Source organism: Chiloscyllium punctatum, chromosome 39 (genome assembly GCF_047496795.1).
Source record: "Chiloscyllium punctatum isolate Juve2018m chromosome 39, sChiPun1.3, whole genome shotgun sequence".
NCBI lineage: Eukaryota > Metazoa > Chordata > Chondrichthyes > Orectolobiformes > Hemiscylliidae > Chiloscyllium > Chiloscyllium punctatum.
In genome coordinates, this window is record NC_092777.1 from 8,410,782 (window position 1) to 8,438,176 (window position 27,395).

The window sequence follows — 27,395 nt, forward strand, 5'->3', positions numbered from 1 at the left end:
AGGTTGTCCATTTTGGAAGGACAAATAAGAATGCGGAATACAGGGTTAACGATAGGGTTCTTATTCAGGTGGAGGAGCAGAGGGATCTTGAGGTCTATGTTCATAGATCTTTGAAAGTTGCCACTCAGATGGATAGAGCTTGTAAGAAGGCCTATGGTGTATTAGCATTCATTAGCAGAGGGATTGAATTCAAGAGTCGTGAGGTGATGTTGCAGCTGTACAGGACCTTGGTAAGGCCACATTTGGAGTACTGTGTGCAGTTCTGGTCGCCTCATTTTAGGAAAGATGTGGAAGCTTTGGAGAGGGTGCAGAGGAGATTTACCAGGATGTTGCCTGGAATGGAGAATAGGTCGTACAAGGATAAGTTGAGAGTGCTAGGCCTTTTCTCATTGAAACGGCGAAGGATGAGGGGTGTCTTGATAGAGGTTTATAAGATGATCAGGGGAATAGATAGAATAGACAGTCAGAGACTTTTTCCCAAGGTACAACAGAGTGTTACAAGGGGACATAAATTGAAGGTGAAGGGTGGAAGGTATAGGGGGAATGTCAGGGGTAGGTTCTTTACCCAGAGAGTGATGGGGGCATGGAATGCGCTGCCTGTGGGAGTGGCAGAGTCAGAATCATTGGTGACCTTTAAGCGGCAATTGGATAGCTACATGGATGATTGCTTAAGCTAGGACAAATGTTCGGCACAACAGTGTGGGCCGAAGGGCCTATTCTGTGCTGCATTGTTCTTTGTTCTATGTTCTAAGGTTGAGAGGCGACTTAATCGAGACATATATGAGAATCAGACGGTTAGATAGGGTGGACAGTGAGAACCTTTTTCCGTGGACAGTCAAGGTTAACACTTCGGGGACATAGCTTTAAATTGAGTAGTGATAGATTTAGGACAGATATCAGAGGTAGTTTCTTTACTCAGAGAGTAGTAGGAGTGTGGAACAGCCTGTCTGAAACAGTAGTAGACCTGCCGATGTTAAGGGCATTTAGATTGGCATTGGACATACATATAAATAATAATGGAATGTAGGTTCGATGGGCATCAGATAAATTTGCAGGTCGGCGCAACATCAAGGGCCGAAGAGCCTGTACTGAGCTGTAACGTTCTATGTTCTATGGTCTAACCACCTCTTATCAATAATCCAGAGGTTATTACCTATGGGATTCTGCTTTCAAAAATAGATCCAAGCTATTCAAACTCTCGAAGTAGAATCTCTGAGGGGAGATGCGGTGGCATTGTACTGCTCATTGTTGGAGACATTGAAAGTGACATATAGGGCTACTCCTGAAATATTATTGTCCTTTACATCTGCAAATAAGGTGTTTCAAGCTAGCTTCAGACAAATGGCTCACAGGCAGCTCTTGATGCAGGGCTCCAAGAGAAAAGGTGAAACAAACCAATAATCACATTCCTAATCCAATCACTATCCCTCCCTCTCTCACTCCTACCTATACACCTTCAAATCAGACCCTCTTTGCTACACAAGCATGTGCTTTCCCTCTTCCAATAACTCACATTTCTTTTCCCAACTGTTCCCCCACCCAATCACTACCTTTCCCGCTGTTCTCCTTAAATGTCAGACCCACCATCCCAGGAATCAGTTTGGTAAACTTTGCTGCACTCCCTCAACAGCAAGAATAATGTTCCTCAGATAAGGAGACCAAAGGAGACAATATTCCAAGTGTGGTCTCATCAAGGCTCAGTATAATTAAACCAAGATATCTCTGCTTCTGTCGATGAATCCTCTCACTTTCAGCCAACATATAGTTTGCCTTCTTTACTGCCTGCAGCACCTGCATGCTTACCTTTGGCAACTGGCATATGAGGACACTCAGGTGTCATTGCACTTTCCACTCTCTTAATTTATAGCCATTCAGATAATGATCTGCCTTCCTGTCTTTCTTACCAAAGTGGATGGCTTCACATTTATCCATATTATACTGCATCTGCCATGTAATTTGTCTACTCACTCAACTTGTCCAAATCACACAAACATCTCTGCATCCTCCTTACAGCTCACTCTTTTACCCTGCTTTGTGTCATCTGAAAATTTGGAGATATTATATTTAGTGCCCTCATCCAAATTATGAATACATGTTGTGAATACCTGAGGTTCTAGTACTTATCCATGTGGTAGCCCACTAGCCACAGCCTGCCATTTGGAAAATGACCTATTTATTCTTACTCTATTTTGCTTGTCTGCTAACCAATTTTCTATCCATTTCAATAAAGTACCTTAATTCCATGTGCTTTAATTTTACACATGGATCTCTTACGTGGGACTTTGTCAAAGGCCAAATAAATTACATTGACCGGTTCCCCATCCAACTATCCTTGAAGATATCCAATTTGTTTAGCAAATCACTTCGTAAATCCATGCTGGCTCTGTCTAATTGTGCCACTGTTTTCCAAATAGTTGCCTATCAAATCTTTTTCAATGGACTCCAGTATTTTGTCTATTACAGAAATTGGGCTGGCTGTCTATAATTCCCAATTTTCTCACAGTATATCCCTTTGAAATGGAGGAGTTACATTAGCTACCTCCAATCTCTCGTAACTGTTCCAGATTCTAGAGAGTTTGATTGTTGATGAGTAATTCATCTACTATATCAAGGGCCACTTACTTAAATATTCTAGGATGTAGAATATCAGGCCATGGGATTTACCTGCATTCAATCTCATCAATTTTTCCAACACGATATCCCACTAATACTGATCTCCTTCAGTTTCTCTCTCACCAAACCCTGTGTTTGTCAAAATTTCAGCATTATGTTATTTGGGTCCTCCTTTGTGAACACAGACCATAAAATATGTATTTAGTTGGTCAGCCATTTCTTTGTTCCCCATTATAAATTCCCCTGTTTCTTACTGTAAGTGACTCTCATTTGTATTCACCAATCTTTTTTATCTTCATATACCTATCAAAAGGTTTACTAAAGCGCCATGGCTTAGTTGGTTAAAGCGCCTGTCTAGTAAACAGGAGATCTTGAGTTTGAATCTCAGCAATGCCTTCATCTGGGGTGGCACAGTGGCTCAGTGGTTAGCACATTTGCCTCATAGCACAGGGACCCAGGTTCAATTCCAGTCTCAGGTGACTGCCTGTGTAGATTAGATTAGATTACTTACAGTGTGGAAACAGGCCCTTTGGCCCAACAAGTCCACGCTGGAGTGCAACCTACCCAGATCCATTCCCCTACATTTACCCCTTCACCTAACACTACGGACAATTTAGCATGGCCAATTCACCTAACCTGCACATTTTTGGACTGTGGGAGGAAACCGGAGCACCCGGAGGAAACCCACGCAGACACGGGGAGAATGTGCAACCTCCACACAGTCAGTCGCCTGAGGCGGGAATTGAAGCCGGGAGTTTGCACATTTTCCCCATCTCTGCGTGGGTTTCCTCCAGGTGCTCCAATTTCCTCCCACAGTCCAAAAATGAGCAGGTCAGGTGAATTGGCCATGCTAAATCGCCCATAGTGTTAGGTGCATTAGTCAGAGGGAAATGGGTCTGGGTGGGTTACTCTTTGGAGGGTCGGTGTGGACTTGTTGGGCTAAAAAGTCCTGTTTCCACACTGTAGGGAATCTAATCTAATCAGTCAGAATTCATGTCATCCACAAGCTTACTCTGTACTCCATTCCCCCTTTCTTAACCAACAGTGCTCCTTTGCTGAATTCTAAACTGCTCCCAATCCTCAAGTCTGCTGTTTTTTTCTGGCCAATTTGTGTGCCTCTTCCTTCAGTCCAATACTATCTCTAATTTCCTTTATAAGCAGTGGTTTGGCTACATTTCACATTTTATTTTTGCTCCAAACAGGGATAAATAATTTCTCCTTGCACTGTTTGAATGTTTGCCATTGCCTATCCACAATAATCCCTTTAAGTCACCTTTCCCAATTTATCACTGCCAGCTCAAGCCTCATGCCATTGTAGATTCCTATGTTCACATTCAAGATCCTAGTTTTGCGAAGCATCTATGTCACCCTCCACCTTGATGAGGAATTCAACCATATGATGATCACTTAACCCCAAAGGGCCTTACACAGCTACATTGCCAATTATTCTTTTCTCATTACACAATACACAGTCTTGAATGGCCTGTTCTCTAGTTGGATCCTCAACGTATTGGTCCAGAAAACCATCCCATACATATTCCTCTAAGGAGGAATGTGACTATCTTGTGACGAATTCCATTTGTCCAATCTATATGTAGATTAAATTAATCCATAATTACAATGTTCTTTTAATGCATGCTTCTTTAATTTCCTGCTTAATGCTTTTCCCAACATTATCTCTGGTTTTTCCCAACAATTCCTTGCCCATTGGTGTTCGACAGCTTTATCCATATAGATTCCTCATGATTGAAGCTAATATTCTTTCTCACTATTACATTAATTTCCTCTTCAACCAGCAATGCAATTCTACCACTTTTTCCTTTCTGTCTGTTCTTTCTCAATACTGAATACCCCTAGATGATCAGTTCCCATCGCTGGTCACCATGGATGAGTTCTACTCCACGTCACTCACCATCCAGACTTGTAGATACTGTATATCCTTCACTGTCACTGGGTCAAAATCTTAAAAACTTCCTTCCTAAAGGCATTTTGGCTCAACCTGCATCAATGTAGATTGCAGTCGTTCAAGAAGGTGGCTCATCACCACACCCTCAAGGGCAGCTAAGCGCAGGCACTAAATGCTCATCACATTCCCTGAGTGAATAAAATTAACCCTGTAGCTATTTCTCTGTAATTACAATTGTATCATACTTGTTTTTATCTATTTGTGTAATTACTTCATCTACCTTATTGCAAATGCTAGTGCTTTAAGGAACAAAGCCTTAAAGCATGTCTTTTTAACATTACTTATCCCGTCCCATTATTTTTCACTGTGGCCTTGTTTGACCCTGGTCCACCCAACCCTCACTTCTTGATCATTTTCCCTCTCTCCAGATGTGCTTGTCCCCTCCAGGGGACACAATGGTCTAAATTATAAACGGTCTTTTCCAGTGATCTATCTGAGGATGTCGGTAGAGCTCGCACTGCCCATACTGATCCAAATGTGGCCAATGTGAAGCGAACCATGGCCCATCTGCTCACCGAGGGGATTCATTTCTGTGGGCAGCCAGTACCCGGCCCATATCCCTCCAAATCCTTCCTATTCATATACCCATCCAAATGCCTTTTAAATATTGCAATTGTACCAGCTTCCACCACTTCTACTGGCAGCTCATTCCATACACGTACCACCCTCTGTGTGAAACAGTTGCCCCTTAGGTCTCTTTTATATCTTTCCCGTCTCACCCTAAACCTATGCCTATGACCCTATGCCAACACACTGGAGAAACCAACTTATTGGAGTCTCCATGGCCAAACATAAAGGGCTGAGGGGAGGGAAGGCCAGGCATGAGGTCCCAACATTCACGGCTGAGCCACCTGTCTCCATGGGCTGTCTGATTTTAAATGTTTTTCTTACTTCCATTTTGAGACATCAGTCTGGATCCCTGACCTACCTCAGCATTACCTGTCTCTCCTGAATATTGTCTAGTGTTCACAGTCCAAAATGTGGACCTTCTGCTCTTTGCTCTCACCTGACAGGTTGGTAGAGGGGTGGAGGTTGTTTTGGCTGGCTCTGGTACAATTTGATTATTTCTCGGATGTTCTGACTAGGTTCTGGTCTTGTGTTGGCCTGGATGGACTTCAGTACCTCTGGTTCCTTCTTTTCTTCTTCTGTCTTATGTTCTTTTTCATTCCCTTTGTCTTTCTGCTCTGTGTCTTTGGTGGAGTTTGCTGGAGGAGGGCTCACTGTCGAAATTAGTAGACTATTTCAGTTGAGGTTTGTCAAAGGTAATGATATTCAATATATTCTGCAAAGACAAACACTAGTGTTGATGTTATTCTATCACAGTGTTTCGATGGAATAGGGCAGAGGATGAGGGAACTGAACAGTCCCTGGTTTATTGTAATAATCCGTAGCAACACTAGTAACTTTGTTCAACAGCACTTTAATGCAAACTGAATTCAATCAGCAGCTCCACATTTACTGGCTGAAAGACCAGCTGTTAGAGTGGCCAAGGGCTTTTTGAGCCTGATTTGACTGAGGAAGGTCTGAATTCTGAACATGTACAATCAATATAATTCTCAGAACTGTATCAGGAGTACTCAATGAGCTCAATAGTTCTAATTATTCTATTTGGAATTTAAAAATGGCTAAATATTTTGATCATTTATCAGAATTATTTCAAGAAATTTTAGATGACAAGACTATATTGCATGTGGTTTAAATTAATTTGAAAAAAATGGGAATAACATGCTAGTCATGAAACTTTTAAAATATTGTGGTTAGATGGATATTATAAGATATATGGCAATAAGGATAGAAATCCAATTTAGCCTTTTCTTGGGCTGGTGGTGTATTGATGTGCACCAGAGACCACTCAAAATTTAGCCTCAGATTGTTGGTCACTTACAGAACAATGAGAATAAATTAGACTGGCTGTTTCCCTGGCAATAAGGCATTTGGCAGTCAGGAATTATGTGTTGCTTCCCCAGGCTCCACATCCTATTAATGATCTAACTTTTAAAAATCCTTTTTAGGAGCTGTGTCACATTGTTCCCACGAAGGGACTATGTTTCATGAGACTCAGAGCAGGCCCATTACAGCCCAGTTTCAGGAATGAGTCCTCAAAGAATTGTTAACCATCCTATTTGCCCACAGAAAGGGTCTAACCCCTGTTCAAGACATGGGCTGTGATGGAATGGCACTTTTACCAATAAGGCTCACTTCTGTCATGTAATCTGTGCCATGTTAGGTGTCTGTTTTATATAACCTGATTTCTGCCAATCTACTTCTAATGGGCTGGCCATGAGAAAAACTTTAAAGTGTGTTGCTGCTTGTGACTACAGCAATGAACCAGAGGTTAATGAGTTGCCCTGATTCAAAGGGTCAGATTTCACACTCTGCACTGCTCTGTGCAATGTAGGCCCACATCCCAGCCCAAATTTACTAATGTCCCCTCCTGAGATGAGACTCAGAGCCAAGACCAAACCTTTATAAACTCTACTCTTACCCTTCAGTGATGGTTGTTGGCCTTAGAATAGAAGCCATGCAAATTGGAGAAGGTGAAACACCCATTTCCGTTAGTTTCATTCCTCAAGGTAAAGGACCAATTCCACCTCACAAAAATACTTGCTGAACGTGTGGTTAGTGATCTAGCTCTAGGATTGGGTTTATCAGCTACACAAGGACCCACAGAACCCATGACCAGTGTGACAATGCTATTCCTTTAACAAGGTTTTGCTGTCCTTGGTTTTTTTTTCAGATTGGTCGTAAAAGCAGCGATTGTGAAAAGTGTGGATTTAACTACTTGAGAATGCTTTCTCAATGAAAGGGGAGTGGCCAGTTCTCTCAGCTCGGCTTTTCTCTGGTTTGGTTTGGTTTTACTAAACAGGCTGTTCATTGAGAGCAGGCAGTCAGTTTTGAGGCTGCTGGCCCTAGAAACAGCTAGATGGAAGGTGTTCCATGCTGAATCTCTCTGCCATCTCTCTCTCTCTCTCTCTCTATCCTGTAAGACCCTTTTTTGCCAAGGGCTGTTTATGGGGATTGTTGCAGGAGTTTGGAACAGCATCATTAAGTTGGGATAATCTGTTGAATTTTTGGATAGTATAAGTTATTTTGTATTCTGTCCTCTTTTGTTTGTGTTTCATTCAGTAATCTTGCAAATAAATTCTGTTGTTTAAAACTAAGTGGTTTGACCAGCTGCATCACTCCTGGAATATCCACTGTATACCTGCTTAAAACAACTAGCAAAGTTAGGGTCTGGGCTACTTCCTTGAAATGTTTTGAGGGGGTCTAGCCCGGTACATAACACCAGTGACATGGAATTTCCCAGACAAACATATTCTTTAGTAAGTGATTAGCAATGATAATTCATAACAATTATGATTCTGAAATCTGATTGCTTTTTGAATAAGAGAATTTAAACACAATCAGCTGATTCAGTGAAAGCTTAAATCTTATTGCGTTATATCTTTGAAATCTATGTGGTTCCCAATATTCAGATACCTTTGTGTTCCTCCACCTCCGAATTATTGGATTCTTCTGTCTCCTTCTTCTTTTCTGGTTTCTCTGGTTTGGGAAGCAATATCTTGGATGGAGGTTTTACGTAAAGAGGCTCCTCTTTCCCTGTGAGGAGGAGTAGAAAGGGAACTTTTGAACTTCAAGGAACAAGTGCTCACACATGTAATCGCAAAGCTTTGAATAAAGGAAAGTTATCACTGAAATCAATATTTTGGGGTATAGTTGCTGAGTAATATGTGGTATGTTTGGGAGGAACAGCAGACTTTGGAATGATGGGTCCTAGGATTTCACTTCTAAAGACCTATCTGCTCCATCTTCCCCTCTGATCTATCACCATTACCCCCACCTCTCAGCTACCTTCTCCTCAGCCCCATGCCCCTCCCATTTATCTCTCCACCCCCAAGGCTCCCAGCCTCAAACCTGGTGGACTTTTGCCCGAAACGTCGATTTTCCTGCTCCTCGGATGCTGCCTGACCTGCTGTGCTTTTCCAGCACCACACTCTTGATTTTCACTTCAAAAGGTTTCCTCACCTTACAGCTAATTGTAGCCTAATAAATGTGGATTCAGCAACTTCAGTCAACACCTCCATTATTGTAGGGTTGTATAAGTATCAGGTCAGTAGAGGGTAAACCTGTCTATTATTCATCTTGCAAAAGGGGGATTAATCCCTTTTTCTTTAGCTCCAAAGAAACTGAACATTTCTCAATCTGTAAAGTTAAACGATCCTATTTCTTCTTTATTTTGTTGTAATTTGACAGAGTTTGAGATAGCGTTTGCTACACTATTGGTAGTTCCACATTACCTTTATTCTTTACAGACTGCAGTTCTACATTTTGGTCCTGTTTGGTTTAATCCTTCTGGTTAGGTTTAATCTTTCTTTCAATTCCAAGCCAGCTTATTTCTAAAACCAACAAGATGTATTCCAGTTTCCCACAAGAACCACACTCCAGTTTCAATTCAACTTATATGGAGCTTGATTGGCTATGATTATTTTTGCTGAAAGCAGGCAAACAAGATAGTAATATTTGACTGAAGTTGCTGAATCCCCATTTATTTTAATCATATATATTCTTCAACTAACAAGAAGACAAGCTATACTGAGATGGATGATAAGCTAGAATTAAATCTAGAATCTAATGGGAACGGAACACCTAGTTATCAGTTAATATGATTGAATCTGATGCTTAATTTTGAAGTTTGAAATATGCCTCCAACTGCCTGCTACTGTCTACCTACCATTATACCGTTTAACCAGTTCTCCGACTCTATTTTAGCGAATATGTCCACAGACTTTGTAATTGTTTTTTCACATTTAAACTTGTTTCAAGCTCAGATTTCTCGCACTCAAACTGAATGTGAAATTCCATTGTGCTTTGATTGCTTGTTCCATAAGATTGGTTACAAACAACAAAGAACAAAGCAAATTACAGCACAGGAACAGGCCCTTTGGCCATCCAAGCCTGTGCCAATCCAAACTATGAGATCATGAATTAATTCAACCTGATAGGCATTACCACATTGAAAGTAGCTTAACCCCAGATTGTATCATATCACGTTGTTCAAAGAAACTGTCCTGAACACTTTCTATAAACTATTCCTTAAGACCAAGATTGGAGGATTTGATTAGATTACTTACAGTGTGGAAACAGGCCCTTCGGCCCAAAAAGTCCACACCGACCTGCCGAAGTGCAACCCACCTAGACCCATTCCCCTACATTTACCCCTGCCCCTAACACTATGGGCAATTTAGCCTGGCCAATTCACCTAACCTGCATATTTTTGGACTGTGTAAGGAAACCGGAGCACCCGGAGGAAACCAACGCAGACACGGGGAGAATGTGCAAACTCCACACAGTCAGTTGCCAGAGACAGGAATTGAAGCCAGGTCTCTGGTGCTGTGAGGCAGCAGTGCTAACCACCGTGCCACCCACTATAGAGCTATAGTGAAAGGCTGAACAGGCTGGGGCTGTTTTCCCTGGAGCTAAGGGGTGACCTTATAGAGGTTTACAAAATTATGAGGGACATTGCTAGGATAAATAGACAAAGTCTTTTCCCTGGGGTCGGGGAATCCAGAACTAGAGGGCATAGGTTTAGGGTGAGAGGGGAAAGATATAAAAGAGACCGAAGGGGCAACTTTTTCACACAGTGGGTGGTATGTATATGGAATGAGCTGCTAGAGGAAGTGGTGGAGGCTGGTACAATTGCAACATTTAAGAGGCATTTGGATGGGTATACGAATAGGAGGGGTTTGGAGGGATATGGGCCTGGTGCTGGCAGGTGGGATTAGATTGGGTTGGGATATCTTGTTGGCATGGATGGGTTGGACCGAGGGGTCTGTTTCCATGCTGTACATCTCTATGACTAGCTTTGCCCCATTTCATTTGTTCACTCACAATTATTTGTGTCTTTCACACAAACTCCCAACATTTCTTTGTTTATATTCTGCCTGCAGTGTAGCAATTGTTAGGGGTGTAAAAAGTACTCCAACCAATGACTTGTTTCTTTTGTTATTCTGTATCTGCACCCAGACTGATCCTGCGACTGTGGCAGACAAAGTTTAAGGTGGGTCAATGAAATTTAATGCAGGACATTTGCTTTGAAATTGAGATAGAAGAAATTCAGGGGATCATCTAAATGAGGTGAAATTCACAACTGTGGGGGAGCTCAGAAATTTGGAGATTGAAGTACAATAATCATCAAAACGTAATGGTCAGGTACAAAATCCAATTTAGAGGCGAATTGGCTGCTTACCTTCCTCTCAAATGTGCCACGAACACCAAAAGGATGGAAGTTTTGCTACAATTGTATAAGGTTCTAGCAATACCATAGCTGGAGCACAGCATTCAGTTCTGGGCTTTTGATTCCAGGATAGGTAAACCAGCCTTGAAGAGGGTGCATATGGCAATTCTGCCAGAATTATGCCAGATTGAAAACTATTACTTTAGGAGTACAGGCTGTATAGAGTAGTCTTGTATCAATTTGAATGTAGAGGTTTTATGATTGAGGTATTTAAGATAGTTCAGGCATTTTATAAGGCACATAAAGTAAACCATCTGCTCATCTCAGGGGGATCAAGACCGAGAGGGCATATTCCTAAAATCTGAGCTAGGCTGTTCAAGGATGATTTCAGAAAACAGGTAGTGGGAATCTCAAAGCCTCTCCCCAAAGTTTATTTGACGCTGGTGTTTGACTGAAAATCTAAAAATGGAGATTGGAAAATGTTTGTTGATGTAAGGGTTATTGAACCAAAGTGGGTAAAGAGAATTAAACTATGGATAAACTATGATTTAATCGAAATGTAGAACAAGCTTGATGGGCTGAATATCCTCCTTGTGTTTCTAATTCTTACCCAGCTTCTGGAAGAAATCGCGTTTCTGCTGAAAAGATTCAACTTGTTCCGTAATCAAGTCATCAGCAACACCATCACTGTCAGCCTTGACATCCTACAGAAAGAAGCCATCAGACGTTATAGAGCAAAATAACTGATTTTCTCCTGATAACATGAAGAGAGGAAAATGAACAAGAAAATAGGGCTATATTTCAAAGCTGTGAAATGTAATTCTTACAAGCCAGGTTTTCTGACTGAGGGTTCCTGCAGAATAAAATAGTTTGCACCTATACTTCCTCAGACAAGTCCCTTATAGCCAATGGAATCTTTTAACATATGGTAATTGCCATAATGAACACAGACATAAGCCAATTTGGGTGTAGTAAATACCCACACACAGAAATGTGATAATGAGCAGAAAGTCTGTTTTACAGAAACAAGATAAAGAATCATTACAAACCAGAACATGGGGGAAACCCACACTGTAGCTCTTTGACATAATGCCATAAGATTTTTTATATCTCAGATATCAGACAGGGCTTCGCTATAATCAAAAACAAAATGAGCTGAAACTTATTTGCTTCTTGGTTAAGTGAGTTGTGTTGGGTGTTTTGAAGAAATTCTTGTTGTAAGGCCCAGTGAGATTTCTCATCATATGTTACCAAACACATGTCAATAATTACTGTTCCCTTTTCTATGACAGCTTTCATGACAATTATATCTCTATCTTACCATCCACCTTTCCTGTAACAACTTACTGGATGTCCATTTAATAACCAACAATCTTAAAGCCTCCACCGTGTACCTGGTCAAGCAGTGGTATTCTGAAGCTGACCTACTTGGTTAAGGATGGCGTTTTTACATACAGAAAGGGAAGATGGTGTCCTGATACAAATCCTGTACAGATCTACAAGTCCTGGTTGGGGAGATGGTGCAAGGGAGAGGAGTCCTCTTACCAGGCCAGCAGAGGAAGCCATGCCACCAGACCCTGGCAACCTGGGCGAAGGTTGCTATCTGAGTCAATGCCATCTTGACTATCTGAAAGAATGGCAACAGTGGCATGTGAAGATCAATGAACCTCTTCATTTGGCCAGGGTAAGTGCCACATTCTTTCACATTCACTCTCTTTCTGCTATTATTCCCAACAAGGCTCATGCTCTGCCACTATCAGCTGTCCAGAAGCAGTGGGAGACACAGTGGAGGTGATGTGGAGACCAGGAGGGTGCCAGGAAGTTAAGGAAACTGTTTAAATTCTTACCTTTGAAGCCCCCAGCCTTTTTCCTGTCCAGGAGCAGCGGGGGACAGAGTGGAGTTGACGTGGAGACCAGGAGGGTGCCAGGAAAGTAAGGACTTAGTACATATTTGGGCAGCAGCTAAACCCGAGATACTACACGTATAGTCGCTCCCTCCCACCTTTAACCCCTCCTTTAACCAGAAGAAAAAGACTCTGTAAGGTAAGGTTTTATAATTTCTTTTTCTTTTCTTTCATTTATTTAAGTGTATTGTTTGGTTTTTTTTGTTAGTTGATATAAAGCTAAGGCTTACAATGGCAGGGACCTCAGACCCGTGGCATGTGCCTCTTGCTTGAAGTGGGAGCTCAGGGAAGTGGCTGATGTTCCTGACTCTTACACTTGCAAGAAGTGTGTCCAGCTGCAGCTCTTGTTTGACCGCATGACAACTCTGGAGCTGCGGATGGACTCACTGTGGAGCATCCGCGGTGCTGAGGAGGTCATGGAAAGCAAGTTTAGTGAACTGGTCACACCGCAGGTTAGAATTGCTGAGGGAGACAGTGAATGGGTGACCAAAAGGCAGAAAAAGAGTGGGATGGCAGTGCAGGTGTCCCCTGTGGTCATCTCTCTCCAAAACAGCTATACCATTTTGGATACTGTTGGGGGAGGTGGCTCACCAGGGGAGGGCAGCAGTTGCCAAGATCATGGCACTGTGGCAGGCACTGCTGTTCAGAAGGGCGGGAAAAAGGCTCGTAGGGCCATAGTCAGATGGGAATTCTATTGTAAGGGGAGTGGATAGGCGGTTCTGTGGCCGAAAAGGAAGGGTGCAGTTACATTGTTGGGGCTGTATTACAGGCCTCCTAACAGTGAGCGTGAGGTAGAAGAACAAATAGGTAAACAGGTTATGGAAAGATGTAGAGGCAACAGATTTTAATTTTCCCAACATTGACTGGGATACACTTAGTGTCAGAGGTCTGGATGGGGCAGAAGTTGTAAGAAGTATCCAGGAGAGTTTTCTGGATAGTAGTATGTCAATAGTCTGACAAGGGAATAGGCCATATTGGACCTGGTGTTGGGGAATGAACCAGGGCAGGTGTTAGAAGTTGCAGTGGGGATTTCTTTGGGAACAGTGACCACAATTCTGTAAGTTTTAGAATACTCATAGACAAAAATGACAGTGGTCCTGAGGCAAGAGTACTAAACTGGACCAAGGCCAATTATATCAAAATGGGGCAGGAGCTGGGAAATGTGGATTGGACACAGCTATTTGATAGGAAGTCTACATTTGAGATGTGGGAAGCTTTCAAAGATAGTGCAGGATAGGCATGTCCCGTTGAAGGCAAAGGAAAGGAAAGGCAAGATTCATGAACCATGGATGACAAGAGAAATTGTACGACTAGCCAAGATAAAAAGGAAAGCTTACATAAGGTCCAGGCAGCCAAGAACAGAATGGACCCTGGAGGAATATTGGGAGAGTAGGACCAGCCTTAAACGAGGAATCAAGTGGGCTAAAAGGGGTCATGAAATAGCTTTAGCGAGCAGAATTAAGGAGAATCCCAAAGCCTTTTATTCTTATATAAGGAGCAAGTGGGTAACTAGAGAAAGGGTTAGTCTACTAAAGGATAAGGAAGGAATGCTGTGTGTCGAACCTGAGAGAATGGGTGAGATTCTGAATGATTACTTTGCATCAGTGTTCACTGAGGAGAGGGATATGATGAATGTTGAGATTAGAGATAGAAGTTTGATAACTCTGCATCACATTGACCTAAGTAGGGAAGATATGTTGGGTAGGCTAGAGGTTATTAAGGTGGACAAATCCCCAGGACTGGATGGGATCTATCCCAGGTTGCTGAGGGACGTGAGAGAGGATATAGCTGGGGCCCTGACAGATATCTTTGTGGCATCCCTTAAACACAGGTGAGGTGCCGGAGGACTGGAAGGTTGCTCATGTTGTTCCTGTGTACAAAAAGGGTAGTAGGGATATTCTGGGTAACTACAGACCAGTGAGCCTGGCGTCAGTGGTGGGAAAGTTGCTGGAGAAGGTACTGAGGGATAAAATCTATTTAGAAAATAATGGGCTTAACAGTGATAGGCAACGTGGCTTCGAACGGAGGAGAACATGCCTTACCAACTTAATAGAGTTCTTTGAGGAAGTGACCAAGTTGACAGATGAAGGAAGGGCTGTTGATGTCATATACATGGACTTTAGTAAGGTGTTTGATAAGGTTCCCCATGGTAGACTAATGGAGAAAGTGAAGTCACATGGTGTGCAGGGTGTTCTATCTAGGTGGATAAAGAACTGGTTGAGCAGCAGGAGACAGAGAGTAGTAGTTGAAAGGAGTTTCTCGAAATGGAGAAAGGTGACCAGTGGTGTTCCACAGGGGTCAGTGTTGGGGCCACTGTTGTTTGTGATATACATAAATGATCTGTAAGAGGGCACTGTTGGTATGATCAGCAAGTTTGCAGATGACACGAAGATTGGTGAAGTAGCAGAAAGCATAAGGGACTGTCAGAGAATACAGGAGGATATAGATAGACTGGAGAGTTGGGTGGAGAAGTAGTAGATGGAGTTCAATCCAGGCAAATGTGAGGTGATGCATTTTGGGAAGTCTAATTCTAGAGCGAATTATATAGTAAACGGAAGAGCCTTGGGAAAAATTGATGAGCAGAGAGATCTGGGAGTTCAGGTCCACTGTACTCTGAAGGTAGCTGCACAGGTGGACAGAATAGTCAAGAAAGCATATGGTATACTTGCCTTTATCAGACGGGGTATTGAGTGTAAAAACTGACAGGTCATGCTAAAATTGTGTAAGACATTGGTTGGGCCGCATTTAGAATATTGTGTACAGTTCTGGATGCCACATTACCCAAAGGATGTGGATGCTTTGGAGAGGGTGCAGAGAAGGTTTACGAGGATGTTGCCTGGTATGGAAGGTGCTCGCTATGAAGAGAGGTTGAGTAGGTTAGGTTTGTTTTCATTAGAAAAAAGGAGATTGAGGGGGGACCTGACTGAGGTTTACAGAATCATGAAGGATATACACAGGGTAAATAGAGACAAGCTTTTTCCCAGGGTGAAGGATTCAATAACAAGAGGTCACGCTTTCAAGGCAAGAGGTGAAAAGTTTAAGGGGGATACACGCAGTAAGTACTTTACACAGAGGGTGGTAGGTCCCTGGAACGCATTGCCAGCAGAGGTGGTAGAGGCAGGCATGGTTGATTCATTTAAGATGTGTCTGGACAGATGCATGAGTAGGTGGGGAGCAGAGGGATACAGATACTTAGGAATTGGGCGACAGGTTGAGACAGTAGATTTGGATCGGTTTTGGAACTGGCCCTCCTGGGAGCAGATGCGGCGAAGACGAAGGAATTGGGAATATGGGATGGCATTTTTACAGGGGACAGGGTGGGAGGAGGTGTAGTCTAGGTAGCTGTGGGAGTCGGTCGGTAAATAGTAAATGTCCGTGTCGATTCGGTCACCTGAGATAGAAATGGAAAGGTCTAGGAAGGGGAGGGAGGGGTCTGAGACGGTCCAGGTGAATTTGAGGTCGGGGTGGAAGGTGTTGGTAAAGTGGATGAACTGTTCAACCTCCTCGTGGGAGCATGAGGCAGCGCCGATACAGTCATCGATGTAGCGGAGGAAAAGGTGGGGGGTGGGGCCAGTGTAGCTGCGGAAGATGGACTGTTCCACATATCCAACGAAGAGGCAGGCATAGCTGGGGCCCATGTGGGTGCCCATGGCTACTCCTTTGGTTTGGAGGAAGTGGGAGGATTGGAAAGAGAAGTTGTTCAGGGTGAGGACCAGTTCAGTCAGCCGAAGGAGGGTGTCAGTGGAAGGGTACTGGTTGGTATGGTGGGAAAGGAAGAAGCGGAGGGCTTTGAGTCCTTCGTGATGGGGGATGGAGGTGTACAGGGACTGGATGTCCATGGTGAAGATAAGGCGTTGGGGACCGGGGAAGCGAAAATCATGGAGGAGGTGGAGGGCGTGGGTGGTGTCCCGAACGTAGGTGGGGAGTTCTTGGACTGAGGGGGACAGGACCATGTTGAGGTATGCAGAGATGAGTTTGGTGGGGCAGGAGCAGGCTGAGACAATGGGTCGGCCGGGGCAGTCAGGTTTGTGGATTTTGGGCAGGAGGTAGAAACGGGCGGTGCGGGCTTATGGGACTATGAGGTTGGAGACGGTGGATGGGAGATCCCCTGAGGTGATGAGGTTATGGACGGTCTGGGAGATGATGGTTTGGTGGTGGGAGGTGGGGTCATGGTCAAGGGAGCAGTAGGAGGAGTGTCTGCGAGCTGGCGTTTAGCCTCAGCGGTGTAAAGGTCGGTGCGCCAAACTACTACCACGCCTCCCTTGTCTGCCAGTTTGATAGTGAGGTTGGGGTTGGAACGGAGGGAGTGGAGGGCTGCATGTTCCGAGGGTGAGAGGTTGGAGGGGTGGAGAAGTTGAGGCGGTTAATGTTGTGGCGGCGGTTGGCTATAAAGAGATTGAGGGTGGGTAAGAGGCCAGCACGGAGTGTCCAGGTGGATGGGGTGTGTTAGAGGCGGGAGAAGGGGTCGTCGGAGGGTGGGCGAGAGTCTTGGATGGAGAAGTAGGCACGGAGGCAAAGGCAGTGGAAGAATTGTTCTATGTCACACCGCATGTTGAACTTGTTAATCCGAGAGCGTAGGGGAATGAAGGTGAGGCCTCTGCTGAGGACTGATCTTTCATCTTCAGAGAGGGGTAGATCTGGAGGGATGGTGAAAACACAGCAGGGCTGGTGTGGGGCTGGAGCTGGGAGTGGGGGTGGGGTTGGGCGTGGGGGCGGGGACGGAGATCGGCGTGGGGGCGGAGTTGGGCATGGTGACGGATGGGGGCGGAGCTTGACTGAAGACATGATGTCAGGAGAATTGAGGATATTAACCTCAAAGTTCCTGAGCTCACTTATGTAATCATACAATGCAGAAGAGGCCATTTGGCTCATCAAGTCTGCAGTGGCATGTGAGAAACACCTGATCTTCAACCTCATCTCATTTACCAGCACTTGGGTCTTGGCCTTCAATGTTGTGATGTGCCAAGTGCTCATCCAGGTACTTTTTAAAGAATGTGAAGCAACTCGCCTCTACCACCCTCCCAGGCTGCACATTCCAGACCATCACCACCCTTTGGATAAAAACATTTTTTTCACCCTCCACCCTCCCCCCCCCAAATGTGCTGGTCCTCACCTTGAACTGTTTCCCCTCATAATTGACTCTTCAATTAGGGGTAACAGTTGCTCCTTATCTACCCTGTGCATACCCTCAATCAGATTGTCCATCAGTCTTCTCTGCTCCAATAAAAACAATCTAAACCTACCAACCCTTCCTCATAACTTGAAATTTCCATCCCAGGCAACATCCTGGTGAATCTTCCAGTACAATCACATCCTTCCTGGAATATGGCAACCAGAACTGCACACAATATTCTCGCTGTGATTTAACTAAAGTGCTATACAACTCCAACATGACTTCCCTGACTTTGAAATCTATGCCGCAATTGATAAAGGCATGTGTCCTCAATGCCCTTTCACCACTTTACTAACATGTACTTCCATCTTCAGAGATCTATGGACAAACACGCCAAGGTCCCTTTGTACTGCAGAACTTCCTAGTGCCATTCATTGAATAATTTCTTGTCAAATTATGTCTTCCAAAGTGTATCACCTCATACTTTTCAAGATTAAATTCTTTCTGCCAATTATCTGCCCATTCGACCATCCTGTCTATAACTCTTTGTAGCCCAAGACATTCAGCCTCACTGCTAACCACCCAACCAATCTTTGTGCCAACCACAAAACCTAATAATCCAAGCCCCCATACAGTCATCTATGTCAGTTATATCAATGACAATAATAGGGGAACCGCTGTGGACACTGGTTTCCAGTCACTAAAGCAGCCTTATGTCATTACCCTCTGTCTCCTACAATTGAGCCAATTTTGAATCCACTTTATCAAATTACCCTGAATCTCATATGCATTTTCGTTCTTGATAAATCTCCTGTGTAAGACCTAATCAAAAGCTTTGCTGTGAAATCCTTATAAACTATATAAACTGGACTACCCTCATGGTCATGGTCATGTCCTCAGAAAATTCAATCAAATTAGAGTCATAGAGATGTACAACATGGAACCAGACCCTTAGGTCCAACCCGTCCATGCCGACAAGATATCCCAACCCAATCTAGTCCCACCAGCCAGCACCCGGCCCATATCCCTCCAAACCCTTCCTATTCATATACCCATCCAAATGCCTCTTAAATGTTGCAATTGTACCAGCCTCCACCACATCCTCTGGCAGCTCACTCCATACACGTACCACCCTCTTGCGTGAAAAAGTTGCCCCTTAGGTCTCTTTTATATCTTTCCCCTCTCACCCTAAACCTATGCCCTCTAGTTCTGGACTCCCCAACCCCAGGAAAAAGACTTTGTCTATTTATCCTATCCATGCCCCTCATAATTTTGTAAACCTCTATAAGGTCGGCCCTCATCCCCCGACGCTCCAGGGAAAACAGCCTCAGCCTGTTCAACCTCTCCCTGTAGCTCAGATACTCCCACCCTGGCAACAACCTTGTAAATCTTTTCTGAACCCTTTCAAGTTTCACAACATCTTTCCAATAGGAAGGAGACCAGAATTGCACGCAATATTCCAACAGTAGCCTAACCAATGTCCTGTACAGCTGCAACCTGACCTCCCGACTCCTGTACTCAATACTCTGACCAATAAAGGAAAGCATACCAAACGCCTTCTTCACTACCCTATCTACCTGCAACTCCATTTTCAAGGAGCTATGAACCTGCACTCCAAGGTCTCTTTGTTCAACAACACTCCCTAGGACCTTACCATTAAGTGTATAATCCTGCTAAGATTTGCTTTCCCAAAATGCAGTACCTCTCATTTATCTGAATTAAACTCCATCTGCCACTTCTCAGCCCATTGGCCCATCTGGTCCAGATCCTGTTGTAATCTGAGGTAACCCTCTTCGCTGTACACTACACCTCCAATTTTGGTGTCATCTGCAAACTTACTAATTGCACCTCTTCTGCTCGCATCCAAATCATTTATGTAAATGATAAAAAGTAGAGGGCCCAGCACTGATCCTTGTGGCACTCCACTGGTCTCAGGTCTCCAGTTTGAAAAACAACCCTCCACCACCACCCTCTGTCTTCTACCTTTGAGCCAGTTCTGTATCCAAATGGCTAGTTCTCCCTGTATTCCATAAGATTTAGCCTTGCTAATCAGTCTCCCATGGGGGATCCTTGTCAAACACCTTACTGAAGTCCATATAGATCACATCTATTGCTCTGCCCTCATCAATCCTCTTTGTTACTTCTTCAAAAAACTCAATGAAGTTTGTGAGACATGATTTCCCCCGCACAAAGCCATGTTGACTATCCCTAACCAGCCCTTGCCTTTCCAAATACATGTACATCCTGTCCTTCAGGATTCCCTCCAACAGCTTGCCCACCACCGAGGTCAGGCTCACCGGTCTGTAGTTCGCTGGCTTGTCTTTACCACCCTTCTTAAACAGTGGCACCACGTTTGCCAACCTCCAGCCTTCTGGCACCTCACCTGTGACTATCGGTGATACAAACATCTCAGCAAGAGGCCCAGCAATCACTTCTCTAGCTTCCCTCAGACTTCTCAGGTACACCTGATCAGGTCCTGGGGATTTATCCACTTTTAACCGTTTCAAGACATCCAGCACTTCCTCCTCTGTAATCTGGACAGTTTGCAAGATGTCACCATCTATTTCCCTGCAGTTTTTATCTTCCATAACCTTTTCCACAGTAAATACCGATGCAAAATATTCATTTAGTATCTCCCCCATTTTCTGTGGCTCCACACAACGGCCGCCTTGCTGATCTTTGAGGGGCCCTATTCTCTCCCTAGTTACCCTTTTGTCCTTAATATATTTGTAAAAACCCTTTGGATTCTCCTTAATTCTATTTGCCAAAGCTATCTCATGTCCCCGTTTTGCCCTCCTGATTTCCCTCTTAAGTATACTCCTACTTTCTTTATACTCTTCTAAGGATTCACTCGATCTGTCCTGTCTATACCTGACATTTGCTTCTTCTTTTTCTTAACCAAATTGGTTAGGCATGACCTCCCTCTGGCAAAGCTATGCTGACTATTCAGTTCTGACGAAGGGTTTTCTTTCTTCAGATGCTGCCAAACCTGCTGAGCTTTTCTACGTTTGTCCATGCCAACTATCCCCGATCAAGCCTTGTCTGTCCAAATGGGGATAACTACTCTCCTTCAGAATTTTCTCCGATAATTTTCCTAACACTGATATGAGACTCACTGATCTGTAGCTCTCTGGCTTATTTTTGTAACCCTTCTTAAATATCAGAACCATCTTAGATTGCTTTCCAGTCCTCTGGCACCTCTCCTGTGGTCAGACAGGAATTGAAAATTTGGGTCAGTGCCCCTGCAATCTCCTCCCTTGCCTCCCACAGCAGCCTGGTACTCAGTTCATCCGGACCTGGAGATATGTTCACTTTTAAGCCTGCCAACACTGCCAATCCCTTGTCCTCCCCTCTGTCAATTTGCTCCAGCACCTTGCAGTCTCTTCTTCTAGGTTGTATACGTTCATTCCCACTCTCTTGAGTGAAGATGGATATAAAGTATTTGTTCAACACTGAGATTTTCCCTACTGTTACCAGCTAGAACTTTCTCATATCTTCTCTTTGCTTTCTTAAACGCTACCCTGCACTTTCTGTACTCCTTTAATGCCTCCATTGATTTGTTCCCCTTATACACACTAAAAACCCCTCTTTTCCTTCTCATCATATCCTGAAAGTCTCCAGTCATCCATGGTTCTCTGGTCTTGTTACTCCTTCCTATCACCCTGGAGGGAACATGTTGGGCTTCTATGAAATGAGAAGAATGGTATGGTGGCTCAGTAGTTAGCACTGCTGGCTCACAGCGTTGAAGACCCAGGCTTGATTCCAGTCTTGGGCAACTGTCTGTGTGGAGTTTGTATATTATCCCCATATCTGCGTCGGGTTCCTCTGGGTACCTTGGTTTTCTCCCACAATCCAAAATTGTGCAGGCTAGGTGGATTGGCCATTCTAAATTGCCCATAGTGTCCAAGGATTTGCAAGCTAGGTTGGTTAGCCATGGGAAATGCAGGGATACAGGGAGAGGGTGGGACTGTGGCTGAGACTGGCTCTGTGTGGAATGCCCTTTGGAGGGGAAACGCAGACTTGATGGGCCGAATGGCCTCTTTCTGCACTGTAGGGATTCTATGATTCTAAGAAAAAAAACCACATAAAGCCTGATGACCTAATGACTAGAAAGATCTCTTGTTTTAATGTGTTTCTGAAGAAATGTATGTGTTTACTTTAATTGGTAAAATTCAGCAGTAATGAACTGAACTGTCTCACAGCAGCTCTGAAAGTCTGTAGTCTTGTTTAAAACCAGATACAGTGAATCAGATGTGACAATGTGCACTATGCATCAGCCAAGCCTTTGTTTAGTTCTCAAATTGTGCTGTGTAACTATCATACAGGCTGATTATATACCAAAGATGACAGCAGCTGAGTTCAAAGCTCATGAACTCAGAATAAGCCTCTTTCCAGGAAGAGGCAAACAACTCTTAATGAGCAATTAATCCAAATCACCATGATAGACAACACATTGTTGATGTTTAATAATAGACAAACCGATTATTTCCTGGAAACTAGTCAGTGTCAGAGTTTGAACACTGACAGTCTGTATGAAAAAAAAAGCTTAACAGAAAGCTTGCCTCAGATCACAGTTAGCTAGCTGAGGAGGATTGTCTGATCAGCAACTGGAGGTTGGGATGGAGCAGACTGTTCTCGACTGATCTTCAGACAAGTCTATGTAAAAGGAGTCACTTGTGATTGTAAGCATTTATGGCCAAGATTTTTAGCGTATTTTGTCATGTACTTACTGGCCCTTCCTTACAAAGAGAAAGTGCAGTGGCAGGAGGCACCCAGTCAGACAAAGAACCACAAACAGACCCTCAGCAGTCTCCTATCAGGATATCCAGGCCCTCCATCTCCACTCTGATAATTTGCTAAAATAATGCCTTAACTCACTGTTATCTGAATACCAGAAATTTAAGAGTAGATGATGGTGGAGTGGTAATGTCAGCGGGCTCGTAATTCAGAACCCTGGAGCACCACAATTTACATCCAACCATCCCAGATGGTAAAATTTGAATTCAACAAAATCTAGGATGGAAGTTAACCTAATTGTGAGCATGTTTAGAGAGGCAATAAAGGTGGCCCAGCCAATGATGCTGACATCCCATGAATCCCATTTGTACATGTAAGCATCTTAATACTACGATGCATCTCATTTGATGTATACATTAATATCGAGATCTACTTGATATAAATTAAGACAATTAACTCTCCTACTCCTTCAGCAAATGCTGGTCGAGAAGCCGAGGCCATGTATAGATTCAGTTGACCTGTTCCTCAAGGTCAAGGAATAACCCAATTCTGGTTATCTTTATTCTCAAGTAAAAGACCAAGTCAAGTTGAAGCCCAAACCTGGCTGTCCTGATTTTGAGATAAAGGGGTGGGAAAAATATCATGAATAAAGTAAATACCATGTCCTTAGGAGGTACTTCTTTCTCTTTAGGGGGATCCTTTTTAACAACAGGTTCAATCTTCACAGCGGTCTTGTTCTGCTGTTGAGGTGGAGCAGGCACAACAGGTTTACTTTTGATTTTTGGTGGGGTTGGGGCCTTCGGAGTTTCAGAGACAGGCTGCTGCTCTTGTTGTTTCTTTTGCTGTCGCTCCTGTTGCTGTTGCTGACTTATTGACATGGCCTGAATTGTCATCTGCTGGGCCTGGGCAAAGAAAACACTTCTTATCAGATTGATGTTGCTTAACACGGGGCAGACAGGTAAATGACTCCACAGCAGCCATGTGTCATAGAAAACTGACTTTTACTTACAACAATAAAGATCTTGTCTTGTGGACTGGGGATTCTGTAAAGGTTAGTAAAGACAAAGGTGATAAGGGATACGGGAAAACATCAAATAAGCTGAATCTTATGCAAGGTGGGATTTGTGGAGAGTGGGGAATGGGAGGCCATGAAGGGATATGTTGGTGTGATCAAGGCTGAAACATGACAAAGGATTTCAACACTAATACATGTGAGACATGATAGAGCCACACAGTGATACCAATATGGAAATAAGCAGTCTCAATAGTGACTAGGATGTTGGGTTTGATGCTCAACTCAACTTGAAACAGAATTAAGAAGTCATGACAAGCTACTAAACTACAGGATGGCATGGGGGCTCAGTGGTCAGCACTACTGCCTCAAAAGTTGTGGAACTGGGTTTGATTCCACCCTCAGGTGACTGACCGTGTGGAGTTTGCACATTTGCTCTGTGTCTGCATGGGTTTCCTCTCTGTACTCCAGTTTGCCCCCACAGTCCAAAGATGTGCAGGTTAGGTTAATTAGCCATACTAAATTTCCCTGTGGTGTCCAGGGTGTGAAGGCTAGGTGGATTAGCTATGGGGATACAGTAGGGAGCTGGGTTGCTCTTTGGAAGGTCAGTGCAGACTTGTTGGGAATAGTGGCCTCCTTCTGTAAGAGGAAGACTGCAAGCTCCATTCCGTCCTTGCCTGGCAAGGATGTCAAAGTCTTGGAGAGTGACCAAGGGAGATATTAAGAGGAGGAACTTTATTTCCTTTGACAAACTAGATATGTTGGGATTGCTGTCTGTGGAATAGAAATGGCTAAAGGCAGGAATCATAGAATATCTACAGTGTGGAAGCAGGCCATTTAGCCCTTCAAGCCCTTTATTGACCCTGCAATTCCCATAGCCTATCCACTTAACCTGCACATCTTTGGACTGTGGGAGGAAACTGGAGCACCCAGAGGAAACCCATGGGGAGAAGGTGCAAATTCCACACAGCCAGTCACCCAAGGGTGGAATCGATTCCAGGTCCTGGGCTATGCAGCAGCAGTGCTAATCACGGAGCCATTGTACACCCTGTAGGTCATAATTATGATAGGAATTGATAGAGTAAATAAAGAGAAACTGTCTGCAGTGGCAGACTGGTCAGTAACCACAGGGACACAAATTTAAGAACCAGTGACAGACTGCAAATTATTTTTAAGCAGCTAATTGTGATCTGGAATTTTCTGTTAGAAAGAATAGAATTCAATGTAATTTTCAAAGGGAATTGGATAAATATTTGAAAGGGAGAAACTTGTAAGAGAGTAGGATGAATGAATAGCACTCTCGGTAAGTCAGCCAAACACGTGCACATTCATGTGAACACGAACAGATGTCTTCAAAATGCTAATTTTAGACCCTTTGTGGTCATGGCTGATATTAGCTACCTCAGTGCAGATTGGGGATGGAACTCCAGATTGTTCCTTTACGAGAGTATATACGTGTTGGTCCTGAATTCAAGTCCCTTTTCAAACTCTGCTTTGAACAGAGATTTCTTCTTGAGAGGGAATGATGAAATGTTCTTAATCTAGAAAGTTATTTCTGATTCTCTCTCTATGATGCTGTCCGACCTACTGATTATTTTCAGCATTAATAATTTTTATTTAGAGGGTAATGGGAATCTGGAACTCACTGCCTGTAAGGGTGGTCAAGGCAGAAACCCTCATAACATGGAAGAAGTATTTATGTGTGTTCCTGAGGTGTTAACGCCATACAACGCCATAATGTGGGATTAGAATAATTAGGTGGTCATTTTTGACCAGTGTAGACATGATGGGCAGGTGCGCCCTTTTCTGTGCTTGTAAATCTCTAGACACTATGTAAAGGGGAAAACGAATAGAGGTGATCAAAATTATCACAATTGTATACAGCATTGTGTATAACAGACAGCAAGGCAATCAAGGGGCATAGGAAAGCTGAATTGAGACATTTTTACAACAAGCATTTTATTAACCAGCACCTATGGGATCAGGAGTGTGCCAGCTGATCAAATATTCCAGATAATCAAGAGGTAAACCCTAACCAAGTGAAGCTTTGAGACATCAACATCCCTCAAATAAAAATCTATGTAGAAACATCCAAACACCTCCTCAAATCAATGTAAAAACATACAGTAAAATAGAAACATAATGCAGGGGGTATGCACATCACTGTTATACTTTATTGACAGCATAAATACACAGACATCGCGGTCGATATTTGAAGTATATAATTTTTGCCAATTTATCAAGAATGCCAGTTAAAACAGTTTATTGTATATTGAATGGTGAAGCAGGCCTCAGAGGCTATATAGCTTGTTCCTGCCCCTCTATCTGATTTCAGATGTTTTTAGTCTTAGACATATTTGAATGGCTCAGCACTATACTGAGGATGACCTTTGCTCACAATAGCAAAGGAAGTAATGTCGCTTGTTCTTCAAATAGATTTACTGTGTATTGATCTATCAGTCTGTATAACAGTTTCATCTCCATGCATTCCTTGATTCAGTTGTCTATAGATCCATATTTCACAGTATGCAACTGTCAATAGTTTGGCCGATGTGCGACCTCTACACTCACCAGTAAGAGTGCTTGCTGATTGATGAATGTCTGCTGCTGTGCTGTGAGTTGGGATGAGTCAATTTGTCTTTCAGGTTGGCGCAATTGAGATGGTGCATACTGGGAAGTCTGGTGCAGCGGTGCCATCTGAGGTACACTGGTCTGTGGCATCATCATTGCTGTAAAGAAAGGGTCATAGTCAGAAATGAACAATTCACTGAAGCTAGCAAAACATGGATAAGTACCATTAATATACAATTACCAGGAACATAACTGAAGACAGTAAGAGGGGTCCTTTCAGTCCCAAAAACATTAAAATAATGACTGATCTACACTGACCCATTCTAAAAATCTATTAGATATTTTGTGGTATTGTGGACACTCTGAGTACTTGAGTCCATATTTATTGGGAGGGGGAGTGAACAGGGCAGGATATAATCCCACATGTGAGCAATCCAAACTCAGCAAGACCATTTGAATTTAATGCTGAATTCAAACAGACACCATTTTCAATGGAGCATAGGTCTCAACTCTCAGTATGGGAATTGGTGCTAAATGCTCTTGAAAGATAGATACATTCTGTAGAACTGTCGTAACACTTTAAACAAAAATGAAAAACTGCCTGCCTGTGAGATTTGAAAACGAAATGTTTAGCAGTTTCAATTGCTGCTTCTTGACATAGCCCAAAGTCTCATCATTATAGCATTGGCTGTTTTATATTTCCATAACCTAGCATCACAAAGGATGTTGTAAATTCACAATTTGATTGACAACTTGAAGATTTTATTAAAAGATTAGCCACCCTTGATGTGATGGTATGAACACAAATGTTTGTTTTTATTTAGGATCAAGTACTTCAGGGGATTGAAATATATTGAAGGACTTATTGAACAGGTGCCATTGCTATACAATGAACCCTTCAAAGGTTTAGAACTTAATGACATCTCAGCATGGCTCCTGAGGTCTGTTTCTGATGGATATTGGGTGAATTGAAGGGAGTAAGGATAAAGTATGGTGTTTGGCTGTGGTTGTATGGCACTAAGTTGGTATTGGGGATATAACAGACCTTGAGAATATGTGAGGGCATGGAATTGATTCTGGGTCTTCATGAGCTGGAATGTTTGGCATGCAGAGTGAATGGGGGCTGAGGGTTTGTGAAGGGTGAGAGTTAGAGGGCCAAAATTTAACAAACAGCAGGGACAAAGTGCTAGAGAACCAGTTTTCTAATCAACCAGCCAGTCCCTGTGGCTGCCACTGATCTGAAT

General features: G+C 43.3%; 1 protein-coding gene across 1 annotated transcript in view; it reads right to left on the reverse strand.

The window, feature by feature from the left end:
* The window catches only part of myo15b (myosin XVB), a 232,174-nt gene that overhangs the window by 106,485 nt on the left and 98,294 nt on the right, over window positions 1-27,395 (reverse strand). The window contains exons 15-19 of the mRNA XM_072558127.1: window positions 26,152-26,309; window positions 23,228-23,470; window positions 11,425-11,518; window positions 8,060-8,179; window positions 5,586-5,799 (exon numbers count right to left, since the gene is read on the reverse strand). Coding sequence (XP_072414228.1) covers window positions 5,586-5,799; window positions 8,060-8,179; window positions 11,425-11,518; window positions 23,228-23,470; window positions 26,152-26,309 — 829 coding nt within the window. The remainder of the gene's footprint in view (window positions 1-5,585; window positions 5,800-8,059; window positions 8,180-11,424; window positions 11,519-23,227; window positions 23,471-26,151; window positions 26,310-27,395) is intronic.